The sequence below is a fragment of the Vipera ursinii genome, assembly GCF_947247035.1.
Source record: "Vipera ursinii genome assembly, chromosome: 1".
NCBI lineage: Eukaryota > Metazoa > Chordata > Lepidosauria > Squamata > Viperidae > Vipera > Vipera ursinii.
In genome coordinates this window covers 148,815,596-148,839,024 of record NC_139512.1, presented here as the reverse complement: position 1 = coordinate 148,839,024, position 23,429 = coordinate 148,815,596, and the positions used below count along the sequence as shown (strand labels likewise).

The 23,429-nt window shown below is 39.0% G+C and overlaps 1 protein-coding gene across 1 annotated transcript in view; it reads left to right on the top strand.

Annotated features, from left to right (window-relative positions):
* Positions 1-1,177: 1,177 nt before the first annotated feature.
* The window catches only part of CCDC148 (coiled-coil domain containing 148), a gene marked incomplete at both ends in the record, with an annotated part of 130,253 nt that continues 108,001 nt past the window's right edge, over positions 1,178-23,429 (top strand). Inside the window, 7 exons of the mRNA XM_083350458.1 lie at positions 1,178-1,232; positions 3,013-3,134; positions 16,301-16,404; positions 17,253-17,326; positions 17,881-18,035; positions 22,107-22,202; positions 22,294-22,475. Coding sequence (XP_083206584.1) covers positions 1,178-1,232; positions 3,013-3,134; positions 16,301-16,404; positions 17,253-17,326; positions 17,881-18,035; positions 22,107-22,202; positions 22,294-22,475 — 788 coding nt within the window. The remainder of the gene's footprint in view (positions 1,233-3,012; positions 3,135-16,300; positions 16,405-17,252; positions 17,327-17,880; positions 18,036-22,106; positions 22,203-22,293; positions 22,476-23,429) is intronic.

Sequence of the window (23,429 nt, the reverse complement as noted above, 5' to 3'; positions counted from 1 at the left end):
TTAGTTTTCCAATCCTGCTGATATTAGGATTGCTGCCTTGATTTTGTTATTTCAGTTAAAAATATGGATTGGTAATGCTTAACAGCTTAAATAAGAAAAATGTTTTAATAGGTTGCTCCATGATATACACACCATTGTACAGAATGAAGTATAAGAGGAGGAATATACTTAGATAAAATAAAACTCTCAGCCAGGCGTGTCCAACCCACATCCCAAGGGGCATATGAAGTCTTGGACAGCTGATCCACATGACTGTTAACTTTTAAAATTAATATATGATTTTATGTTATACAACTGTATTATATATCTTATATGTGGCTCAAAACAATTCCTCTTCACTCAATGCAGCCCAGGTAAGCCAAAAAGTTGGATACTCACGTTGTAGGCTATTAAAAAATTATGGGATGTATTTTTTCCAAACATCAGTCAATATACATGTTACTTGCTTACTTCCTATTAATGTAACATTTTAATCATTCGTAAGTATTGAAATTCCAGTAGTTTTGAGTCATCTTGAATGAGTCTTCAAAGTTATTAATCTCAGTCTCTTATATAAGAGTGCAGCTTTGTGTGTATGGTCTTATACTTGTAAATGGAGGTATTGAGGAAAGTAAGAAATCCTTTGAAGATTTGTAAGGTTATTAGGTTATAGAAAGGAATCCATATATAAGAGTGCAGTGTTAAATATGGAACATGAGAAGATTCAATTTTGTATTTTTTCCCCTTCTCTGTGTATCTTTGTAGCTTTTATTTAATCTTTGGATTTTAATATCATTGTAAATTTTATATAAGGTTCATGATTTTTATTCTCAAATGGTTGAATTCTTCATTATTAAAGCTGTGATCTTAGGTATGTGTATTTGGTTGAAAGCCTTATTGGATTCAGTGAGAATTTGGGGCAAGTAAATATTAATAAAATCAGACAAGAAATTTTGTAAACAGTTTTTATTACAGAAGTTTAACGTCACATTTGGCTGAACTTTTAATAAACTTTATCCATTAGAAAAATAAAATAAAATGTATGTACTCTAGACAACTAAAATAACTGTCCTTGAAATAGATTTCATATCAGTAAGGAACTCCTGTATAAATAAATCCGCTTACAAAAAAATCAAGTGAATATATTCACAGATGTCATTTTTTGACAAGTAATATGTTTATTTTTCAACAGTATAAGATGAGTGAAAGAGATCTTCAAGGATTTATTACAACTCAAAGAAATAGAAATATAGGTAGGTAATTTTTTTTAAAAAAATGTGATTGGTCTCTTTTCAATGTCTGTATTTTAGCTTTCCTTACAATGTGGTTAATTATTTTGGTTACTCATAGATTCCAGGTAGTCCTTGACTTAACAACCATTTGTTTAGTGACCATTTAAAGTTACAATGACACTGAAAAAAGTGAACTATGACTGTTTTTCTCAGGAATGTTGCAACATCCCCATGGTAATGTGGTCAGAATCCGGGCACTTGGCAACTGGCATGTATTTATTACAGTTGTGGTGTCCTGGGGTCAAGTGGTCATCTTTTGTGACCTTCTCACTGGCAAAGTCAGTGGGAAGCCAGATTCACATAACAATGTGTTACTAAGTGCAGTGATTCAGTTAATAACTGTCTGGCTTAGCAATGGGAGCTTTGAGCTCAACTGTGGTTGTAAGTCAAGGATTATCTCTGTGTAGAGCTTATCATTTGTAAAGTTTGACCTAACGAGTTGATTGCATTTTATGCAGATGCATTCTAAACTGCCAATAGTTCTTTTGCTCTATGTTGGAGGAGAAATATTTTTAGTAATAAAAGTTCAGTGCTTTTAAAAGACTTGGAACCATTAATGTTTTTATTGTACTTCTCTATAGATTACAAATGAGGGAAGGAGAAAGTCAGGAGGGAAAATAATGTGCCCAATGGAGCTGATTTCCAAGCAATGTGATTAGAATTACACTCAGCCTTAAATAAATTGTTTGCTGATACAGACTGGATAGTATATAAAAATGAGTATAAGGACATATGTTTGCTAATGTCTATTAGCATGTTTGGCAATTTACTGCCTCAAAATAAAGGCTGAGATTGCTAAAATAATGTGTTTTGTCAGAATATCAAGATGTATAGTATTGACATTATCAAACTGGAAGAAAGATTCTGAAACATCATGAATTATATTTATGAGAATTCATTGCAATACATCCTTAAGTAGATATGTTGGTATAAGTTAATTTTCTTTGAGCTAGTCAGAACCAATTTGCAAGACTGATTATCTGTAGGCTACTTCATTTCTATTAGATGCTTTCCAATGTATTTTAGTATGATGGGTTTCTTTAAGGCATGTGTTCTACTATTGATTGGATTGAATGTTCGTAATGCTTAACACAGATCTATTTATACCAATGGGATGAGTGTCAGAGCATTTAGATTAAGTATGAATAAATCTGGATCCAACTTTCTTACCTTATTCACCTAATGTGCTTAGACAGAACCAAATATTAATAATCTAAATCAGGTTTATACAACATTTCTTACAGGTAAGGGTTGGTTGTAAATAGGGGGCCTAGAAATGAAATAGAAATACAACTGAGGTGAAGCAAAACAAAAATGTTTCTGTTTGAGTTAGATATTTTGTAGTTTTGGTTTATTCAATGTAGAACTTCAAAACGTTTGGATACTAGATATCTGTATTCATATTTATAGCTATATCTATATACATTTATACCTAGTATAATATCAAAACTGAGCAATTGTGGTGCTATCATCCTCAGGTCTTGGGGGGTGGGGTCACAAAACTGGGACAAGACAGCTACCTTAAAGAGTACTTCCTCTTATTTTGTATTTGTAACAATCATTTTCACAAACTGCAACTTTGTTTAGAGAAACAAACTGTATAGCCAATGTAAACTTTCCTCCTAATGTCACACTTTTTAAACTATCATTTTTATTTTTGTTTGCTTCAAATGTTCTAAATTTCTTACAATGTAATATTTAATTTTATTGAACAATCTAAATTGTTTTATGCCTCTGCTAGACAATTTGGTTGTTCGTGTGAAAAATGGGCTTAAAAGTTCAAAGTACAAACCTGTTGATTATGAAGAACTCTATGCAATTACTGAAGCGAAGAAATTACAGTCTGCTAACATCCTTTTAAAGGTAAGAATCTGTCAATCATGATGGATGTTATATGCCCGTGGTGGCGAACCTATGGCACGCGTGCCACAGGTGGCACGCAGAGCCCTCTCTGTGGGCACGCGCGCCATTGCCCCAGTCCTAGGCCTTCAGCTGGGTTTTATAAAACCTTTTCGCTTTAAGCCTCCGCTGCCGTGTGCAAAAAAAAAAAGGTTCAATCAATCAATCAATTTCAACTTCTGGGGAAAAAAAGATCTCACAAAGTTAGAATTGATTGAACTTTTTAGTCCCACCCAGTCTGCCGTTACCACCGCAGCCACACCCACCTAATGGGCCACACCCACCTGGCACCAGATGATACATATGTGTGTTTTGGGTTGCAGTTCAGGCACTCGGTCTCTAAAAGGTTCGCCATCACTGTTATATGCAATTCTAGCTGTTCATGAAAAATATTCCATGAGATCTAGTCTATAGTAGTGTTGAAAGAGAAATCTTCATCAGGGTCCAGTCCAAGCTGGGGATAAACAAAATGGAGACTGCTTTAGAAAGAAGGTTGTGGTTTATTAAAGAGCAGAGCCAGACAGAAAGATGGCTCTAGGAAAGCTGACCACATGTAGTAAGGCAGGGGTCCCCAACTCCTGATCCGTGGACTGGTACTGGGATGCGGCATGCCAGCAACCTGGCTGCAGAAACAAGCAAAGACCATCTGCGGGATGCAGGCAGCACACAAAACCACGCTCTTCTGGTCCATGAAAAAAGCTCTCTCCACATAACCGGTCCCTGGTGCCCAAAAGGTTGGAGACCTCTGTAGTAGGGAGTGGTGGGTTTTTATACCTTCTTGGGCTTTTGTTTGGAGTCGTTCCTGTGGCATGAACTTCAATCTGAGTCTGAATGTGTCTTTCAGGTATTCTGATGGTGGTGGGTTAATCCTATTATGTCCCAAAGGTCATATCCTGCTTCCCTGGGGGTGTGACTGATGGCTATGTCCTGTGTTGGATTTTTTTGGTGTGAGGGATTGTTGATTCTAGACATCTTTGTCTTTCTAATCCCAGCTTCCTGGCTGTAATCTTTCTGACATCTGCATTTCTGCAGACCTGGTTTCTGTTTGGGGCAGAGAGAGTTGAGAGGGGTTTCTGCCTTTAAGATTCTTCTGCCTTTTAATATTCCCATAAATATTTCTTTCTCTGTGGGGGTCTGATTTCCCACCTTAGCATACATTGAAGTATATCCTACTATCCACTAGGCAGAGTGTGGAAGAAAACAGGAAGTCAGCAATGATTGCTAATTAACAATTGAATTGTAAAACTTAACTGAATCTTTTATCAATGAATCTGAACTTGTGCCATTAATTAATAATATCTCTTTGAGTATTGACGCTTATAGAATATGTGCAATTTGTGAATGCTACTTGAAACTTTTTTAAACCTTCCTTTTCTTCTATTTACTCAATTGTCTTTTCTATCCCTCTGTTTGAAGCAGGTTATAAAATTATTAGATAATATAGCAACACAGAATAAAACTAAAACTTATTTGAATTGCGGTTGGCTTCTGGAGACTACATGGACATGTAGTTCAACTATGGAGATTTGGCAACAATATGAATGTGGTTTGCCCTTGTCTTCTCTGGAGAAAAGCAATAAAACATGTATCACAGAATTGCAATGTATCTTATGTACCTGCATGCAGTATCACAATGCATTTATGCACTTGAGTTTGCATTGTGACATCATGATGAACATTTCAACAACAAATCTTCCTTCCTTCCTTCCTTCCTTCCTTCCTTCCTTCCTTCCTTCCTTCCTTCCTTCCTTCCTTTCCCTCCCTCCCTCCCTCCCTCCCTCCCTTCCTGTCATAAAGGTTACAGAGATGATTATTTCTGGGAAATGTAAAAAGTTCATGTAGTAAATCATAAGAGCATGATTATTCAGTTTTGTTAACTTTCTAGTTAACAGTAAAAACATAGACTAAGTAATAACTAGCACAAGAAAAATATAATCAAAGCATTTTCAGCACAAAAACATAGTGACATTTGAAACTGCTTCCTTGTCACTGTGAATTGCCCATTTATCAAAGGTAAATTGAATAAAGAGCTCAGCTTAGTCCATTTAATCCAGCTTTCTATATTACACAATCCCTATATTGTGGAAGGTCTCAGCATTCAGAATTACAGGATTGTATTCCTCTGAACAACAATGTTTACATTTAATTGATTTATTCTTAATATTTACAAATAAATGGGCTTGCCATGAAATGTTGCAGCTCAGATTGATCCTGTTTAGGGTGCCGTCAATGAACCATATTCTTTTCTAAATATTCCATTCGGTTTCTAGGTTCCCTTCACTCTTCCCCTTTTAAGAATCGACCAACATGCTGTGTTGTATTACGCACGTTTGATTCTCACTGGACATTTTTGAATTGCTTCTTCCCTTAGCTTCATTTCCTCTTTACAAAAAGACTTTTTTTCCCTCGTGAATTTGGAAACCTGAGCTTGTTCATTACCTGCTTTTTGTGCAATGACACTGCTGGTTTGACTATATGAGGGCCTCCCCTGATTTCACAATGAGTTAATAGGCTGTTCTAATAAGCAGCCATTAGGTTCTGTTTAAGATATTTCGCCCTAGCTTTTCATATAGAGGAATGCTGTAAGGAGCTTAAAATCTGAATAAGGTATAATTAGCAATCATAATATACGAGGCAGTAGGTTTCCATAACTTGGGACAGGTCAGGTTGCAGCGAAAACGATTGTTATGTGTAAACAGGAAAGAGTTTGTCCTTTAACTTCAGTAAGAAACACAATGACCAGGCAACTGCTGTGATTGCTTAGCTCTTATGAATTGCAGCACAGCAATCTGTGGGGACATACGATTTAGTTTACAGTTCTTTGTGTATCCCTGCCAGAACTCTTGCCTCTGAGAACAGTCTAACCCTGTTAGGATGGTCTCACTTTTGCTATAACAACAATTCTGATATTCAGAACTTGAGTGCCATTCAAATGCATGATACTGAGATAGTAGGAAAGTGTGGGGCGGCAGTGGAGTGGGGTGGGGCTGCAGATTACAGCAAGATGTGTCACTTTCTCAAATGGAGTAGCTGATGGCATCCTTCTCTCTGATTTTCTCCACCACCCCTTCTATAATACACACAGCCAAAATATATAAGTTATAATTTCACCTCTGTATATTGGCAAGAAAAACATTACTATATTACAGAACAGTGAAGCTGCTAGTGTCAATATTAATGAAAAGTCATATACTAATATCTCTTTGGTTCATCTGTCTGTCTGTGTATCTATATCCATAGCCTTTTTTCCTGTTTTACTTAGAACAGATGTACCAGCTACAGTTAAGTGGCTCTTCCTACTTACAAAGCAGAGATGGCTGCAAAAAACAACAACCCCATTTTTGATTGACAAGAAAGAATAAAGCAAAGGAAAGCACACAAAATACTACTCTCTAAGGGTACTTTTGTTTCATGTTACTGACCCTATCAGCACCGTTCATTTAGCATAACTATACTGAAGCCAGCACTTCTGAAAATTTAATTCACTGATTTGATTTAATTTAATTTATTTTACTGAATTGGCACTTATAGGGGCAAGCAGCAAATTATTTTTGCTTTATGTAATCAGGAAAACAGTGGGAGCTGCTCGGTTTTAGAATAGAAGAAACTGAAAGCAACAGTTGTTTTCAAATATGCGGGTGCTTTAGAAAAATGTGTTAAGGATTTTCTGTTGACGTATTTCTAGCCTTCCCCATTTATTGCTCATGTGCCAGCATTTATTCAACCAGCTACCTACACCAGTGATGACGAACCTTTTAGAAACCGAGTGCCCAAACTGCAACCCAAAACCCACTTATTTATTATCGGGTGCCGGGTGGGCGTGGCCCAATAGGTGGGTGTGGCCAATTGGGTGGGCATGGTCCATTGGGTGCACGTGGCTGCAGTGGTAATGGCAGATTGGGTGGGACTAAAAACTTCAATCAATCAATTCCAACTTTGCGAGAACATTTTTCCCCGCGAGAAGTTGAAATTGATTGATTGATTGAACCTTTTTTTTGGTACATGGTGGTGGAGGCCTAAAGCGAAAAGGTTTTATAAAACCCAGATGAAGGCCTAGGACTGGGCGACGGCGCACATGCCCACAGAAAGGTCTCTGTGTGCCTCCTGGGGCACCTGTGCCATAGCTTTGCCACCACAGACCTATACAGTCCTTCATTTTCAATTATTTCACATTCCCATTCAGTATGAGATAGTTCTACAGGCTATTCTCTTTTGGGAAAGTTGAGAACACAGTGGATTCAACAATGGCCTTTTATCTATTAATAGGTGTAAAAGAGGGTTAGAGTGATGCTAAAACATAATCATATATTTTTAAAAAATCTGTCTAGATATATATTTGCCAAATGCTATTGCCTACTGCTTTTGTCTTGGAACCGAGAGATATAATTTATTAAGGATGTACGAAATAATTCCTTCCCATAAATCTTTCAGTACATGGAATCACTATTTTGGAGAGGTTCATGCCCAAACATGGATGCTGTGTAGAAGTTCTGTTTCAGAGACAGATCAACATGGGTCTCTTTTGTTACAAGTAGGAAGCAAATTGTGTTGTTCTTGGCAGAAACAGCTCAGGTGTGCTGTTTTAATGGTTCTGATTGGAAGATCTCTTGCTCTAGCTAGCACTTGGATGTTATCTTTTGAATTCTCCACTTGGGCCAAATTCAGTGGAGGACCCCAGTCACGTGCCTGCTGCTGTTGGTTTAGTTGAGTAGATGGAGTTTTGAAGAATTTCAGGAGTATGTGGCATGGCAGTGAAGATATTCTGTTTCTAATGACCATTGGAGGCTGACTAATGAATGAGTTATGAAGGAGGAAATGGCTTCAAAAGACCACTATTAGACTCAGCACCAGGTGGTTGTTTTTGATGGGGTCTTGGTAGCTAATGGTAAGTACGTGATTACATGGTTGCTTGCTTTAGAGGCAGCTTGCAGCAGTCCAATTCCATTTTATATAATTTAATGGATTTTTCTAAAAAAATAATAAAAAATAAAACAGTGTAAATTCAGTCTATATTTATGCAATTGCAATTGCTCCATCGTAGACTTCAGAATATATCTCTTTTGCCAGGATTGAGATAGTCTGCTTCAGAGACAATAATTATGCTATTATGAAAGATCATCATTATCAGCCCCCGATGTACCAAACCAATACCAAGTACTTGAAGAAGCATTCATGCATAAAGAATAAAAATCCAGGCATGGGAATTTCTCCTATTTCTGATGTGTGGCTCAAGTGCAAAACTGACATAGCAGGAAATTCTGAGAGAGAAAGGAAAACTTGTACTGTTGCATCTTTTTAGGGCTCTGTTTTCCTTGTTACCTTCTGGGAGGAGGCTTCATAGTATCTGTAGCAGAACATCCAGATTCAGCCATAGTTTCATTCCACACAGCATTAACCTTGTGAATTCTCAAGCTTCCTCCTTCCATTATATATTCAAGATGGATAGTATTTAATATTTTATTGTTACGTATATGTAGGGCTGTGGGTCTATACATACGTTGTATGTAGTGTGTTTTATGTGTGTGTCATGTATGTGTTTCACTTTGAGAGTGGGCAACTAAATTTCATTTTTGATGTGTGCCATTATGCCCACAGTAAAAAATGACAATAAAGATTTATCTTATCTTATCATCTTATCTTATCTTATCTTATCTTATCTTATCTTATCTTATCTTATCTTATCTTATCTTATCATCTTATCTTATCTTATCTTATCTTATCTTGTCTTATCTTATCTTATCTTATCTTATCTTATCTTATCTTATCATCTTGTCTTGTCTTGTCTTATCTTATCTTATCTTATCTTATCTTATCTTATCTTATCTTATCTTATCTTCTTATCTTATCTTATCTTTTGAATGCTATTTCTAAATCTTTTTTGTAGGAATGTTCAGTGAATGGATTTTGTTTCTACTGTTTTCATTTTCTGTCACCTTTGGCTGTTATACAGGTGGTCCTCAACTTACAACTTCATTTAGTGAACATTCAAAGTTACAACGGCAACTTAAAAAAAGTGACATGATAATTTTTCACGCTTAACGACCATTGCAGAATTTCCCCCCCCCCAGTCATGTGATCAAAATCCAGACACTTTGGCAACTGACTCAGTTGCATTTTCCCTGGGTCACGTGATACCCTTTTGCGACCTTCTGACAAGCAGAGTCAATGGGGAAGCCAGACTCGCTTCACAGCAGTGTCACTAACCTAACTTAACAACTGCAGTAATTCACTTAAGTGCGCAACAAAGGTCATAAAAGGAGGCAAAATTCACTTTAAAATGTCTCCTTTAACAACCAAAATATTGGGCTCCACTGTGATTGTAACCCGAGAACTACCTGTCTAATTGTGTTTTTAACTTCTTGGTTTTTAACAGTGTATGCTCTATATTTTGGAAATCACTTAAAATAGCTTTTATAATAGATAATAATAATATTGTTCATGAATTTTCTCTCTGGAATGCCCACAGCGTAGTAAGAGCCATCCCTGTGTTTTCCACTAAAAAGTGGCTGAGGTGGAATGTGGAAGTGTGTCATTTCAGAGGTGCACAGTAGCAGGAAGATGTTGTATTTCTGTCCTTCTGCACTGAGCAGGTAACACAGACGGATAAATAGTAATTAAATACATATAGGAAACCACGCTTGGCTTTCGGAATCAATAAAATACGTAAAGTGACTTAAGATGAGGCTTTTACTGTGCATAGAATTTGATAGGATATCTAGACAATATCACTTTCATTGTAACTCTTCTGAATTTCCCACTTCTGTTTCATTTTTCTTTTTTTACTTTGCATTAAAAATCCATTAAAGAAGGAAAAGTGAAGCTGCTGCACCTTGTCTTTTATGGTATTAAGAGCCTTCTATCTATTCTATAAGGACATTTACAGATTTTGGATACCACACCATAAAAACTAAAAGATTAATTCTTGCAAAAACCCACAGCTGTATTATCCAAAGAAGTGACAAGGGAGAAAGGCTAGAATGGATATTCCATAACATGGCAGATACTATTTCTCAATGAAGAGCAAAGCCAAAGGCAGTTCAATACGTGCAAGCTTTAAAAGTAAACTCTTTATCCCTTAGTATTTCATTTTTCACAAATATTTCCATCGGGGACAGTCCAAAAACTGTTTGTCGTTGAAAATAAGTTCCTATATAGCATAATAATAAAAAAGAGGCATGGTGTAATAAAAATCTGTAGCAAGCATATGAAAAGTGGTAAGTGGTTAGGCAGAGAGTTTTTCTAAAAATGAAACCAAGAGTTCTGCTATTCATATAAACAAGTTTAGCATATAAAATGACAGATGGAGACTGATAATCCCTGTTACCTGAAAATCAGCTGTGTAGAAATGCAATCCATTTTGTTTCTGTAAAACAAATATACCGTATATTAAAACAGTTAATGACCTCTTGATCTCTTTAACATATTTTAATCTGTTTTTTTAAAAAAATGGAATGAAATAGTGTTGGTATGAATACAAAGGAATGATAACACACTGTCTATTAAGTATTTCATCTCCAGTTCACTGGATAAGGCTTCTACAAGTAGTCCTCAACTTACGACCACTATTGAGCCTAAAATTCTGTTGCTAAGCATCACAGTTTGTTAAGTGAGATTTGCCCCCTTCTATACCTTTTCTTGCCATCGTTGTAGAGTGAATCACTGCAGTGGTTAAGGTAGTAACACCTTATTGACTTTGTTTCTCAGAAGGTCGCAAAAGCTGATCACTGGACCCTCCCTGGGATGCTGCAGAAATAAAGGCCAGTTGCCAAGTGTCCGAATTTTGATCATGTGACTGTGGGAATATTGTCTTAAGTGTGAAAAACGGTCATAAATCACTTTTTTCAGTGCCTGTTGTCACTTCAAAAGGTCACTAAATGAACAGTTGTAAGTCAAGAACTACCTTTATATTTTTTTTCATCCAAAAGAGCTAATCTCAACAAATCTATTCCTTATGATAAATAAATGCAAGGATGTTAGTAGCCATGGTAGCAATATAGTCTGAAAGAAGTATGTTATCTTTGTTCACTAAATAGAGTATGGAAAATCTATAGATTCATTGTTGTAAGGCTATGCATAACAGTTTTATCCCTGTGAAACTAATAATTCTTAATAAACTGTGAGTTCTGGTTTGGTTATCATATGGATCCCTTTCATTCCTGTGCATATAACTTTGGTTATAAGGCTGTAGATGCATCTGTCACTTTTGATATTACTTACTACAAATAGTAAAAGACTTAGATTAAGCCATATCTGATGTTAAATATTTAGTTCTTGCAGGCATTAAGTGAGACAAGGTGTTCAAACAGTAACAAGTTTATTCAGAGTCAGAACATAACAGAAGCAAGCTAATAGCTGCTGCTCAGCTATTTATACAGTTGGACTCTAGGCGGCAACCAATAGATTTAAAGTAGTAGATTCCCGCCCCAAACCTACTTAACAGACTAGAGACAGCAAGTCTAGCTCAGCCCAGCAACCGTTACATAACATACAAAAGTAGGTCAGCCATTAAGCAAGCAGTTAGACATAAAGCAAGTGATTTAAACAGATGAGGCAATACATTACATCTGATATTAAACATTTCTATATAAAAGCAGATTGTTACAAGAGGGACATTTAGGCAAGAACTCACACACTCCCAAGTTTATTTATTTATTTATTTATTTATTTATTTATTTATTTATTTATTTATTTATTTATTGAATTTATATACCACCCTATTCCCAAAGGACTCAGGGCAGTTCACAGGGCAATTAAAACAGTACAAAAAGAATAAAATAGAATTAAATTAGTAAAGTCCACAATTCCTAGTAACAATAAAATTAAAATTTTGAAATTAATTTAATATAATTTAATTAAATACTTTAAAATTTAAAATCCCTCAGTCCAAGCCAGACAGTTCGAACAACCAGGTTTTTAAGTCCCGGCGAAAAGAGCGAAGGTCGGGGGCAGTCCAAAGCTCCATCGGCAGTTCATTCCAAAGGGTGGGCGCACTCACAGAGAACGCCCTCCCCCTAGGAATAATCTGCCGGTAATCTCTAACCAGTGGAACCCTAAGGAGGCCCTCCCTGTGGGCGAGCACAGGATGATGGGAAACTGATGCTGGTAGCAGGTGCTCCCTAAGATAATCCGGGCCCATGCCATTTAGGGCTTTATAGGTCATCACCAGCACCTTGAATCTCACCCGGAGGGCAACTGGAAGCCAATGCAGCACGCGGATAAGAGGTGTTACATGAGAGTATCGGGACACTCCCATTACTACTCGCGCGGCTGCATTTTGCACCAGCTGAAGCCTCCGAGTGGTCCTCAAGGGCAGCCCCATGTAGAGAGCATTGCAGTAGTCTAACCGGGAGGTCACGAGTGCATGAGTGACTGTGCGTAGGGCATCCCGGTCCAGATAGGGCCATAACTGGCGCAACAGGCGAACCTGGGCAGAAGCCCCCCTGGTCACAGCTCCTATATGATCTTCCAAACTGAGCCGTGAATCCAGGAGGACGACCAAGTTACGAGCCCTATCGATGGTGGGTAACACCTCACCTCCCATCATTAACGATGGAGAAGAGTGGTTCACTCGAGATGCCGATACGCACAGCCACTCAGTCTTGGCTGGATTGAGTCGGAGCCTGTTTCTTCCCATCCAAACCTGAACCGCCTCCAGGCAACGGGACATCACGTCGAGGGCATCACTGAGTTGGTTCAGGGTGGAAAGAAAAAGTTGGGTATCATCAGCGTACTGATGATACCCCACCCCGAAACCACGAATGATCTCACCCAGCGGCTTCATATAGATGTTGAACAGGAGGGGAGAGAGGACCGACCCCTGAGGACCTCTGCCCTCTCGTCAACACCAACTGCGAACGGCCCAGGAGGTAGGAGGAGAACCACCGTAAAACAGTGCCCCCCACTCCCAACCCCCTGAGACGTCACAGCAGGATACCAAGGTCGATGGTATCAAAAGCCGCTGAGAGATCTAATAGGACTAGGACAGAGGAACAACGCCTGTCCTGAGCCCGCCAGAGATCATTCATCAGCGTGACAAATGCCGTCTCCGTGCTGTACCCGGGCCTGAAACCCGATTGGTATGGGTCCAGATAATCAGTTTCGTCCAGGAACAGAGGAAGCTGAACAGAGGAACCATTAATTTGGATATGGTTGTGGAGGGAAGTTTGTCTAGAAGAATTTGGTGGATATGAACTGTTCTTTCCCATCAATGTCTATTAGAGAAGTATGACTTAATCCTTCCTAATGTTCTTGCTTGGAAGCCAAAGTAAAGTAAAAGTAATAGTCTCTCTGATAGTGATAAGTTCTGGCAAGTTGATTCACAACAGTTGTAGAAACCATTGGAATTACTATATTTTTTTTCACCACTGTACTAACCTGCTCACCTGAAAAGAACCCCAATATAAGCAAAGGCATTCTTGTAGTTTTGTCTGTGTGTGCTCAGAGACCATAGTTTTGTTGGAAAAAAGAAAACATAAGTCTAGGACAGAGGTCCCCAACCAGTGGTAGGATTCAAATATGTGAACAACTGGTTCTCTGTGTGGATGCCGCTTTCAGAAGTGCGTTCTGGGCCTGGGCAACAAAAAATTAGTTACCGGTTCTGCCAAAGTGGTGCGAACTGGCTGAATCCCACCACTGTCCCCAACCTTTTGGTACCAGAGACCAGTTCCATGGAGAGAGGCTTTTGCGCAGACCGGAGGGTGCATGGCTTTGTGTGCTGCTTGCATCTCGCGGATGGGGCATTGCTTGTTTGTGTGGACCAGTTGCTGGCATGCCGTGGCTTGGTACTGGTCAATGGACCAGGAGTTGGGGAACCCTGGTCTAGGGAGAAGACAGTGCAGGAGACCAAAGAATTGAAATGTTGGGAGACTTAAGAGGCCAATGGAGGCAGCTGCTCTAAGAGTGGCCTGAGAAAAACTGTGACTCATCCAGTCTGAAAAGTAATCTGATGTGTATGTATGTGTTTGTGTTCTGTATGTGTGTGTGTGTGTTTTGTGTTTGTGTGTGTAAGAGAGGGGGGAAATTAGAGTATCTGCTGATAACTGGTAGACTAAAAAGGTTGTAAAACCCTTGACTGAAAGCGAAAGCAAGTTAATGGCTAAAATGATTTCAGCAGCACTTAAAGAAGCAGTTGCAAATATTAGTGAAGATGGTTTAATGGTTTGATTCAATACCCAAAGCTACAAAAAGCTTAAAGTCTCTGAAAATAAAGCAGTAGACGAATAGGAAAATGTAGTGTAAGTAGCAGAGTAAGTTAAGCAGAGCAGTAGAAATATATATTAGTTAAGCTGTTTCCCTGTTAAGAAATAAATGTAACTGTGCAAGAGTGAGCCATATTCCTATTCATCCTGTTTGTATCTCTACCATTCCAAATGAACACATGGCAATAATATTCAAAGTTTATTATGGAGAAAATGGAATTTTAGTGATAAATAAAATTGAAAGTTTTTGCTGTTGTTCTTTGGAACACATTGCCTAATATTTTCCCCTAGGTTCAGATTTAAATACCTGTAGAAAGACTTTGGCAAAATTCTGTGATTATATTAGGAGTTCCATTCAGTCATATGGAAATGTAGTAATATGCAAGCCGGACTTTTATTTTGCATAAAGTACCACCAAAGGGACGTGGTGGCTCAGTGGGTTAGGACGCTGAACTTGTCGATCGGAAGGTCAGCAGTTCGGCGGGTCGAATCCCGAGTGCCGCGTAGCAGAGTTGAGCGCCTGTTACTCGTCCCAGCTTCTGCCAACCTAGCAGTTCAAAAGCATGTAAAAATGCAAGTAGAAAAATAGGGACCACTCCGGTGGGAAGGTAACAGCGTTCCGTGTGCCTTTGGCATCTAGTCATGCCGGCCACATGACCACGGAGACGTCCTCGGACAAGCGCTGGCTCTTCGGCTTTGAAACGGAGATGAGCACCGCCCCCTAGAGTCGGACCGACTAGCATGCATGTGCGTGCGGGGGAACCTTTACCTTTTACCTTTACCTTACCACCAAATTGTTTGAAAAAAAATCACACATTAGTAATATGTAGATGGACTGTTTGATTTAACATATTGATCTAGCCCAGGGGTAGGCAACCTCGGCTCTTTTATGACTCATGGACCTTAACTCCCAGAATGCTGACTCAGGAATTCTGGGAGTTGAAGTCCATAAGTCATAAAAGAGCCGAGGTTGCCTACCCCTGATTTAGCCAATAGTTAATCTGTTTGGCTTAGTGTGATACATGGATCAGCCTTTGTGGTTAATAAACTACAGTTTATGACAATGTGTTGTGCGAAATATATCTCCATAGTTCATCTACAGTATATTAAATCAAACCATGACTTCATATGGTGTGTGCACTCTGCCTAAAAATAGGAGCATAGAGTTAGCCTAGTAGTTTGTGATCACCAGAATCAGGCTTCTTTCATACCAAAAAAATCACTTTTGATTTTCCAAAATTTTTCATTAATGTAACATTGTGAAAAAAGTTCTGAGGGTGTTTTTAATTGCATAACTGCAAGTCAGAAAATGACAGAGTGGAGCTATAAATTCTGTCTAACCTGTAATCTCATGACTATCAGTTAATTACACGTTTCATTTCTATATAGAATAAATATAGAATAAATGAAATATAGAAAATAAATGAATAAAAATATAGATACAACTACAAAAGTATATTCAATACCATTTACTATGCTATAAAAGTTTTTTACAAGATTTGTATCCATCGATCTATAAAAAAAAATTGCAATCTTAAAAACAATACTGTACTTGGTATAAATAATTTTATTTAAATTCCTTTTTTTTTTACAACTGGGCATATTTTGCAGCTGCCAGAAAATGAGATAGAGATGGTCAGTATATACATTATCTTAGTTTATTGAACAGATGTTTTTTTAATAATAGATATGAACCATTGACTTTCTTTTAAAACCATTTAAATTTAACATGTTTTAGAATATTATGATATTAATGAGGCCTTTTGGCAAGGACACAATCTTGAAAGACAATTGAAGATATTAAATAAATATTTATGAACCACTGACTTTCAAGGATAATCAAATATAAATCCTGTTCAAGGTTAGCTATTTCTTCATAGATGCCTCAACAACATTTATTATTAATAAAATATCTTTAAATTTTGTACCTAGATTAAAAAATTACAGCATGCTTCAAAAATTAACAAGGAACAAATGCTGCTGAAACGCCATTGCCAGGTATGGTGGAAAGAGCACAAAAGATTGCATGGAAACAGGTAAGTGATAAAGCTGAATAAATTAATTGAAAATTTGGTAAAGTGATGAACAAAACTTCACATGCAGAGTCTGAAGGAAAGTGCTCTTTTAGATAGGAAAATCCTCAAATGACCCTGAAACAGTTATGCTATTAGTCTATGGAACCAGAAGAATGGAAAAAAACCCCTGGGGAGGAGAAATAGACCTGATTGCACCCAGAGCTCAGGCCCATTTATATCTACAGAGTTTCTATGTACAGATTGCAAGCTGCCCCTGGAAACTCTTAGCAGGCTGGTTAAAGGTAAAGGTTCCCCCACACATGCGTGCTAGTCGTTTCCCACTCTAGGGGCCGGTGCTCATCTCCGTTTCAAAGCCGAAGAGCCAGCGCTTGTCCGAGGATGTCGCCGTGGTCATGTGGCCGGCATGACTAGATGCCAAAGGCGCATGGAACGCTGTTACCTTCCCACTGTAGTGGTCCCTATTTTTATACTTGCATTTTTACGTGCTTTCGAACTGCTAGGTTGGCAGAAGCTGGATGAGTAACAGGCGCTCACTCTGTTACATGGCACTCGGGATTTGACCCGCCAAACTGTCGACCATCTGATTGACAAGCTCAGCGTCCTAACCCACTGAGCCACCGTGTCCCTCAACAGGCTGGTTAGGTAGAATTAAATCTGCTTCTAAATTCTGATTATTCTGAATATGTTTAAAACTACCAATAGAGTTCCCACATGAAGGAAGAATTGGGATAAGAATCAGAAAAGCCTAGTGACCCAAAAACGCCCACACTGGCATGCACACACATACACACAAATTGGGTACAAGGGAAAAGAGTATATTTTACTTGACCTGAAATGTTTAATTGCAGGCAGAAATTAGAATCTGAAATTCAAACATTCTTTGATGAAGAAAATGAATGTTTTTTCGACTTGTGGGATTTGCGTAAGTAATCAGTCAATTTCTGGATTAAACTAAATTGTGTAGTTATTGGTAAGAAGGAGAGATAAGAAGAATATAAGGATTAAGAAGGAGAGTGGGTCAAAGAATACAAAATTTCATATTTCTGTGTTCTTCATCTGAGTTCCATTAAGAAGAAACTTTTCCTCTCAGAACCGCCCTGAGTCCTACCAAGGAGAAGGGCGGTATATAAATCAAATAAACTATAACTAGAAATAAATCCAGTATCAGCTGGCATGAGTATTAAGTGAACAGTCTTTGCTTTTTTCTATGGACTCCTGTGCCCTTTCTCTCCAATAACCATCCATAATACAACAGCAGAAAAAGACCTACACCTTATACTATACATACCACACTATGAATATTATGCTGTATTCAGTCCCTTCTTTTTCTGGGATCCTGGGTTTCTTATTCTTTTTAGAGACAAGAAGAGAAAATGTAAATTTCCTTCTCTATAATATAAGCTATTATTTGACAAACTCTTATTAATTAGCTCTTTAACTGAGCAACACCCCTAATTTCTATTTAACTTTTAATAGGATATAAATTAACAAAAGGCTTGGATACATTTCAAGCAAACACAGTGCAACCTGTCTGGCAGCTAAGGGAAGATTTAAGGTACAGACTATTGGAAATGCAAACCAGCAGCAAAAGTGTGGAATATCAATTTAATCCAGATGCTGTATTAAAAGAGGTTAGTTATTCAGTGCTGCTGCAGATGGTCTTTCCTTACTGTGGATGATCTTCTCTCCTATTTTCACTGATATTATTGCAATTGCATTATATTTGCACTATTAAAGAAATACGCTGTTCAATCAAGGTATCAGAGTATGATATGTGACATAGTACTAATTTCAGAATACAGCTTCTTAAAACTCTTTCTTTTTTCCCTCTGACACTTTAATCTTGTTTGCTGTTAGCCATGTTGAGAGATAGCATGCTACTGAACATAATCTTTTGTATTGTATTTCGGGGTGCCATCCAGTGGCGTAGCGTGGGTTGTCAGCACCCGGGGCAAGGCAAGTAATTTGCGCCCCCTAACCCGTGGATTTTAGCACTCGAGTCTGCCACAGGGAGCCCCGCATCCTGGGCGTCCGCCGCACCCCCCACCCACGCCTCCCCCGGGAAAAGGGGGAAGGTCCGGCATCCCCTCCCTCACGTGCGGCAGAAGTGCCGGGACCCGAGGCTGTGCCAGGAGGCGGGCGGCGCAGCGGAGGATATACAGAACATTCAAATAGAAGGAAAATATGTGCATCAATAAGACAAAACCAGATTTACATATATTATTCTCCTCCACTTGAATATTCATAAATATATTGGAGCAATATTACTTTCCTTCCCTTACGAAGTAGGCCCAAAATTTATGAAGTTCTACTTCTATTTACAACCAATTTGACCTTAATCTACTTGGTAGATAGAGAGGCAAAGTAGTTAACAGGTGAACCAACAGCAAAGTTAAAATGTCAAAGCACTTTGTTAATAATCTATATTCTATTTTACTTCTATAAAGCCTCAAACAGCTTCTTATTTACAGTAAGTTACACAGTGCCTGCTCATTTCTGTATCTGTCAACTGCCCCACTCTGATAGTCAACAAGAGAAACTCCTGGGTTTATTTTTTCCTCCAAGAGAATACGGTACTGAAAAGCCATGTGGGTACAGAAGTGGGAAATCCAGTTCTAACATTTTGCTTGTAAAAGTCATAAAACAAATTCCTCCTTTCTTCCCTGGATCTCCCACTGTCCTTTCAACATCAATCAGTTGCATTTGAGTTGTTTTGAGAACGATCTCAGAGAAGTGGAGGCAATTAGAGCTCCCAGACCTGTCACTTGACCTAAAATTATTTTATTTCCTCCGAACATGGGAACGGGGGTGCCCAACCTTCCGGGAAACACCAGGATCTCCCAGGCGGGGAGCTGGGCTGCGCCAAGAGGTGGGGCTGCGGGGCAGGAGGGGGTCTTGGGGGAAGGATCTGAAGGGGATCGGAGAGCCGTTCGTGGAAGCCGCAACCCAGGAGGAGGAGAAGCGAAGGCGCAGCGCTTCCCACGGAGCAGAAAAACTCGCGAGGAAAGGCGGAGACTCGGAAGGGGAGGGGGCGCAACTGGGGGAAACCCACCTGGCTCTCCCAGGAATCCCTCCTCCCCTTCCCGCCCCTCCTATTCCCTCCCCCTCTCGCGGCATCTTTGCCCACCTGGCGCCCCTCCCCCGCCATAGGAATCCCTCCTCTCCTTCCCCCCCGGGGATTCCCCCCTCCTGATTGCCCTCCCCCTCTCGGAGCCTCCTTGCCCACCTGGCGCCCCTCCCCCACCAGGGGAACCTCCGCAGCCCTGGCGTAAGAGGCATCGAGAGACCAGGAAGGGGAGATGGAGGGGCAGGAAGCTGGATTCCCAGCCCCCCTTTCTCCTCTCTAGGCGCAAAAACTCTGCGCTTAACTCCTCCACTGAAGCACTGCGGGGAGGGGGCGACTGGGGCGCCGCCGAGCAATGCTAAAGTGCTCCAAGCGGGAACAGCAAAGGACCGTCACCCTTCATGCAAAGCCCCAAGACCAAAAACTAGGATCCAGATTGAAAAGGAAAGTTGCGTGTGCCAATCTGCACCTCTAAATGCAAATTAGGAATTCGTCGCCGAGTGCACCCCCCCAGATGTTGCGCCCGGTGCGGCCGGCCCCCCCTGCACCCCCCACGCTACGCCACTGGTGCCATCATTCACTGCCTATAGATTTGAGATTGGACACCATGATTTTTTTTCTGTGTCCATGATGATAAATCTTGTGATCCTTCAAATAAATTATAAATCTCGTCACTCCTATTGTTGGTCATGTTGGTTTGCTGATGGGACATATTTTCTCACATCTCTCCTCATTCTTTTCAAAAACATTTCAACTTTGAAAACAAATTCCTAAAACACAAATCCAAATCAATCTAGACAGTGAATCAGCATTTGTAAACACAGGTCTTGGATTTTTATATAAAATGGGCAAATTTTTGGGGGGTGGAATGCACAGAGATATGTAGGAATAGTCTAGTTGATGTTAATGTTAAGGCTGGCCATTGATTTACTATGGCCGTGGTAGTGAACCTATGGCACGCGTGCCTCAGGTGGCACGCAGAACCCTTTCTGTGGGCACGCGTCCTGTCGCCCCAGTCCTAGGCCTTCAGCTGGGTTTTACAAAACCTTTTTGCTTTAGGCCTCTGCCGCCGTGGGCAAAAAAAAGAGGTTCAATCAATCAATTTCAACTTCTCGCAGGAAAAAAAAGATCTTGCAAAGTTGGAATTGATTGATTGAACTTTTTAGTCCCACCCAGCCTGCCGTTACCACCACAGCTACGCCCACCAAATTGGCCACACCCACCTAATAGGCCACGCCCACCCAGCACTGGATGATACATAAGTGGGTTTTGGGTTGCAGTTTGGGCACTCAGTCTCTAAAAGGTTCGCAATCACTGTACTATGGAATACATAGGCTGAATGTCATGGTTCCGATAGATGAAACCAGTAAAAGAACTTCAAGGCAAGAATTCTTCCTTAAATAACATTTTATTAGGAAACAAAGTATCAGCACTTACACAGTTGAACCCAAAACTGAGATTCCCTCCCCCCCATACAAAGTAACAAGTTGCAATTCCCATCCCACAAATGTTGTCATAAATCACATCCCCCAATTAACGCAAGACTCGGGCTTTTCTCATTGGCCTCTCAGCCCGCCAAAATCTTATCAGACCATGTCCTTGAGTTTTCACACTTCTGCATTGTTATGGCTAGCTAAACCCTCAAGCATTCATCCCATCCCCTCCTTCTACATCTGAACTCTAAAAGAATAGGAAAGGCATGTTAGAAGCAAAAGTAAAAATGGGTGCTGATTCTCAGTTGTCAGAGCAATGACATCCAATGGATGTCGTCGCTCTGACACTGAAATTATAATTAACTAGAAGTAATTAGATGTAAAGATAAGTCCATACATACAATGACTTTTTATTCTTTACTTTTCTCAGAACAAATTACATAGCTTTTTTGCAGGGAAGTTCAAACTCTACATATTATAATTCAGTCTGACTTGTTTGTTAAAATCTTGGTCTTACCTATACAAAATAAATACATGTGCATTCTAGAAAAATTGTGAGTGATAATTGTGTACATGCATACAGCAATTTCTAAAGATTGAATAATATTTTTCAGTCCAAATAGTCAGTACTACATGCTCCCCATTTTGTATAACAGAAATGCACATAATGTTCTCTGAAAATGACTCTGTGCATCTGGTTGCATGCCTTAATCTTGGGATTTTCGTAGAATCAAGTATTGATCTATTTTAGGAAGTTTTGTTTGATCCTAATTATTTTTTTTCTTTGGACTTCACTTTAATGTATTGGATTCAGAGTCAGACTGATTTAATGGCATGTTACATTAGCAAATTTAGCATTTTATACTGTTGTATGTCAGTCTTACCTTATTTTATAAAATATATAAGAAAGAACCAGAAAGGTTAGGGCTATAAACCTAGGTCCAATTCCCACTGAGGCAAAATCTGGATCACCAACCAGCTAGCTCTTTAAATTTAACCTGCTTTATAGCGTTGTTGTGATGATACAAAAAGGGATAACTTTTTTTGTATTTATACTGCTATGAATTCTTTGAAAAGAGATAGGATAAAAATAAAAATATAAAAATAGAATCAATGAGCAATGTGATGTTTTGTCAATACACAGGACCAAAATTAACAACATTCAGTCTACTTTTACTCACTAATACAATATTTCTCAAAACTAGATAGAGTTTGTGAAGAAACAACAGAAAGCAATTCTGGGAAAGCTTCATCTGGAGAGAATAGCTTTGGAAAAGGAGCTTGAGGAATTTATAGATGGAGTAAGTTATTCGATATTTTTTTAAAAAGTGATTTTAATTAGATTAGCAAGAATGTAGCCGATAGTCCCAATGTCTTTATTTTTTATTATAGTCCCTGGCAGGTACTTTAGAGGAAAGGACTACATTTGCACCTGAAATTCCACCACAGTTATTGGAGCTGGAGTGTCCTTATCCTGATCTGAAGGCTTCTGTGTTTTCTGAATTTTATAAACTTGCAGATGACTATTCTTTGAAGATCCAAGAGGCTGATGAAGAATTAAAAACCATAGCGAGGTAATAGAATCTGCATTCATGTTTGTTTAAGGATTAAGTAAAATGTTTTGGTATTGGAACCTTCTCCTATTGCAGTTGCCTTTACCAAGGGAGCGGGAGGGGGGATGCCTTGCTGAGCATCATGCATAGTTGACCTTCTGTCCAGCTCAATGGGATTAAGTAGTCAGTAACTATTTGCACAGCTGAGAGAACTGCCTTTTTCTAAAAAGCCTGGACTGAAATAATAAGCAAAATGTTCAAAGGCGTTGAAATACCAGGCAGTATCATAAAATTCTTGGTGAGTGTAAATGTAATGTTTTCTTCCCTGTTTTATAACTTATTTTTACTCAGAGAAAACTAAACCTGTTTGGAGATTTTGGGCAGTCCCCGCTTAGTTACAATTGCAGAGTTTCTGTGAACTTGGATTTATTGACCTAGATGGTCTCATTGAAAATCTTACTCAACTGAATCTATTTAGATACTATGGCTGATTCAGGGATTTGGAACGCTAAAACTCAAATGACCTTTTATGTCAGGAAAACTGAGATTGGTGAAGGTGTGAGGGACAATGTCTCCAGCTGCCTCACTGAGTAGTTCCACTGCCTAGCCCTCAATCTCTCAAATTCAAGAGATTAATTGCTGGAATAGTTTTATGTTATCCCCGTGGTCTTTCATAATAAGACCTTTGATAATCCCAGCATTTGTGCATTTCAACTCTGAGGAGTGACTTGGACAACCTTCTTTTTTGCACTTACAAAAGTGATACTTATGAAGGAGTTCCTGAGAAAAATAGAGAGAGAATGAAAAAAAAACACCCAGCTTTTAGAATATTACTTAAAAGAAGTAAACACTGACCTTTAAAACATAAAGAAGGTTTTCAAAGTTGGCTTATTCGATCCAGCTTAAAATGTTTATAATTTTTTTCTAGCAGATTTTAATGGGTTTTTCTTGACCAAGACTGAATGAGGAGGCTTT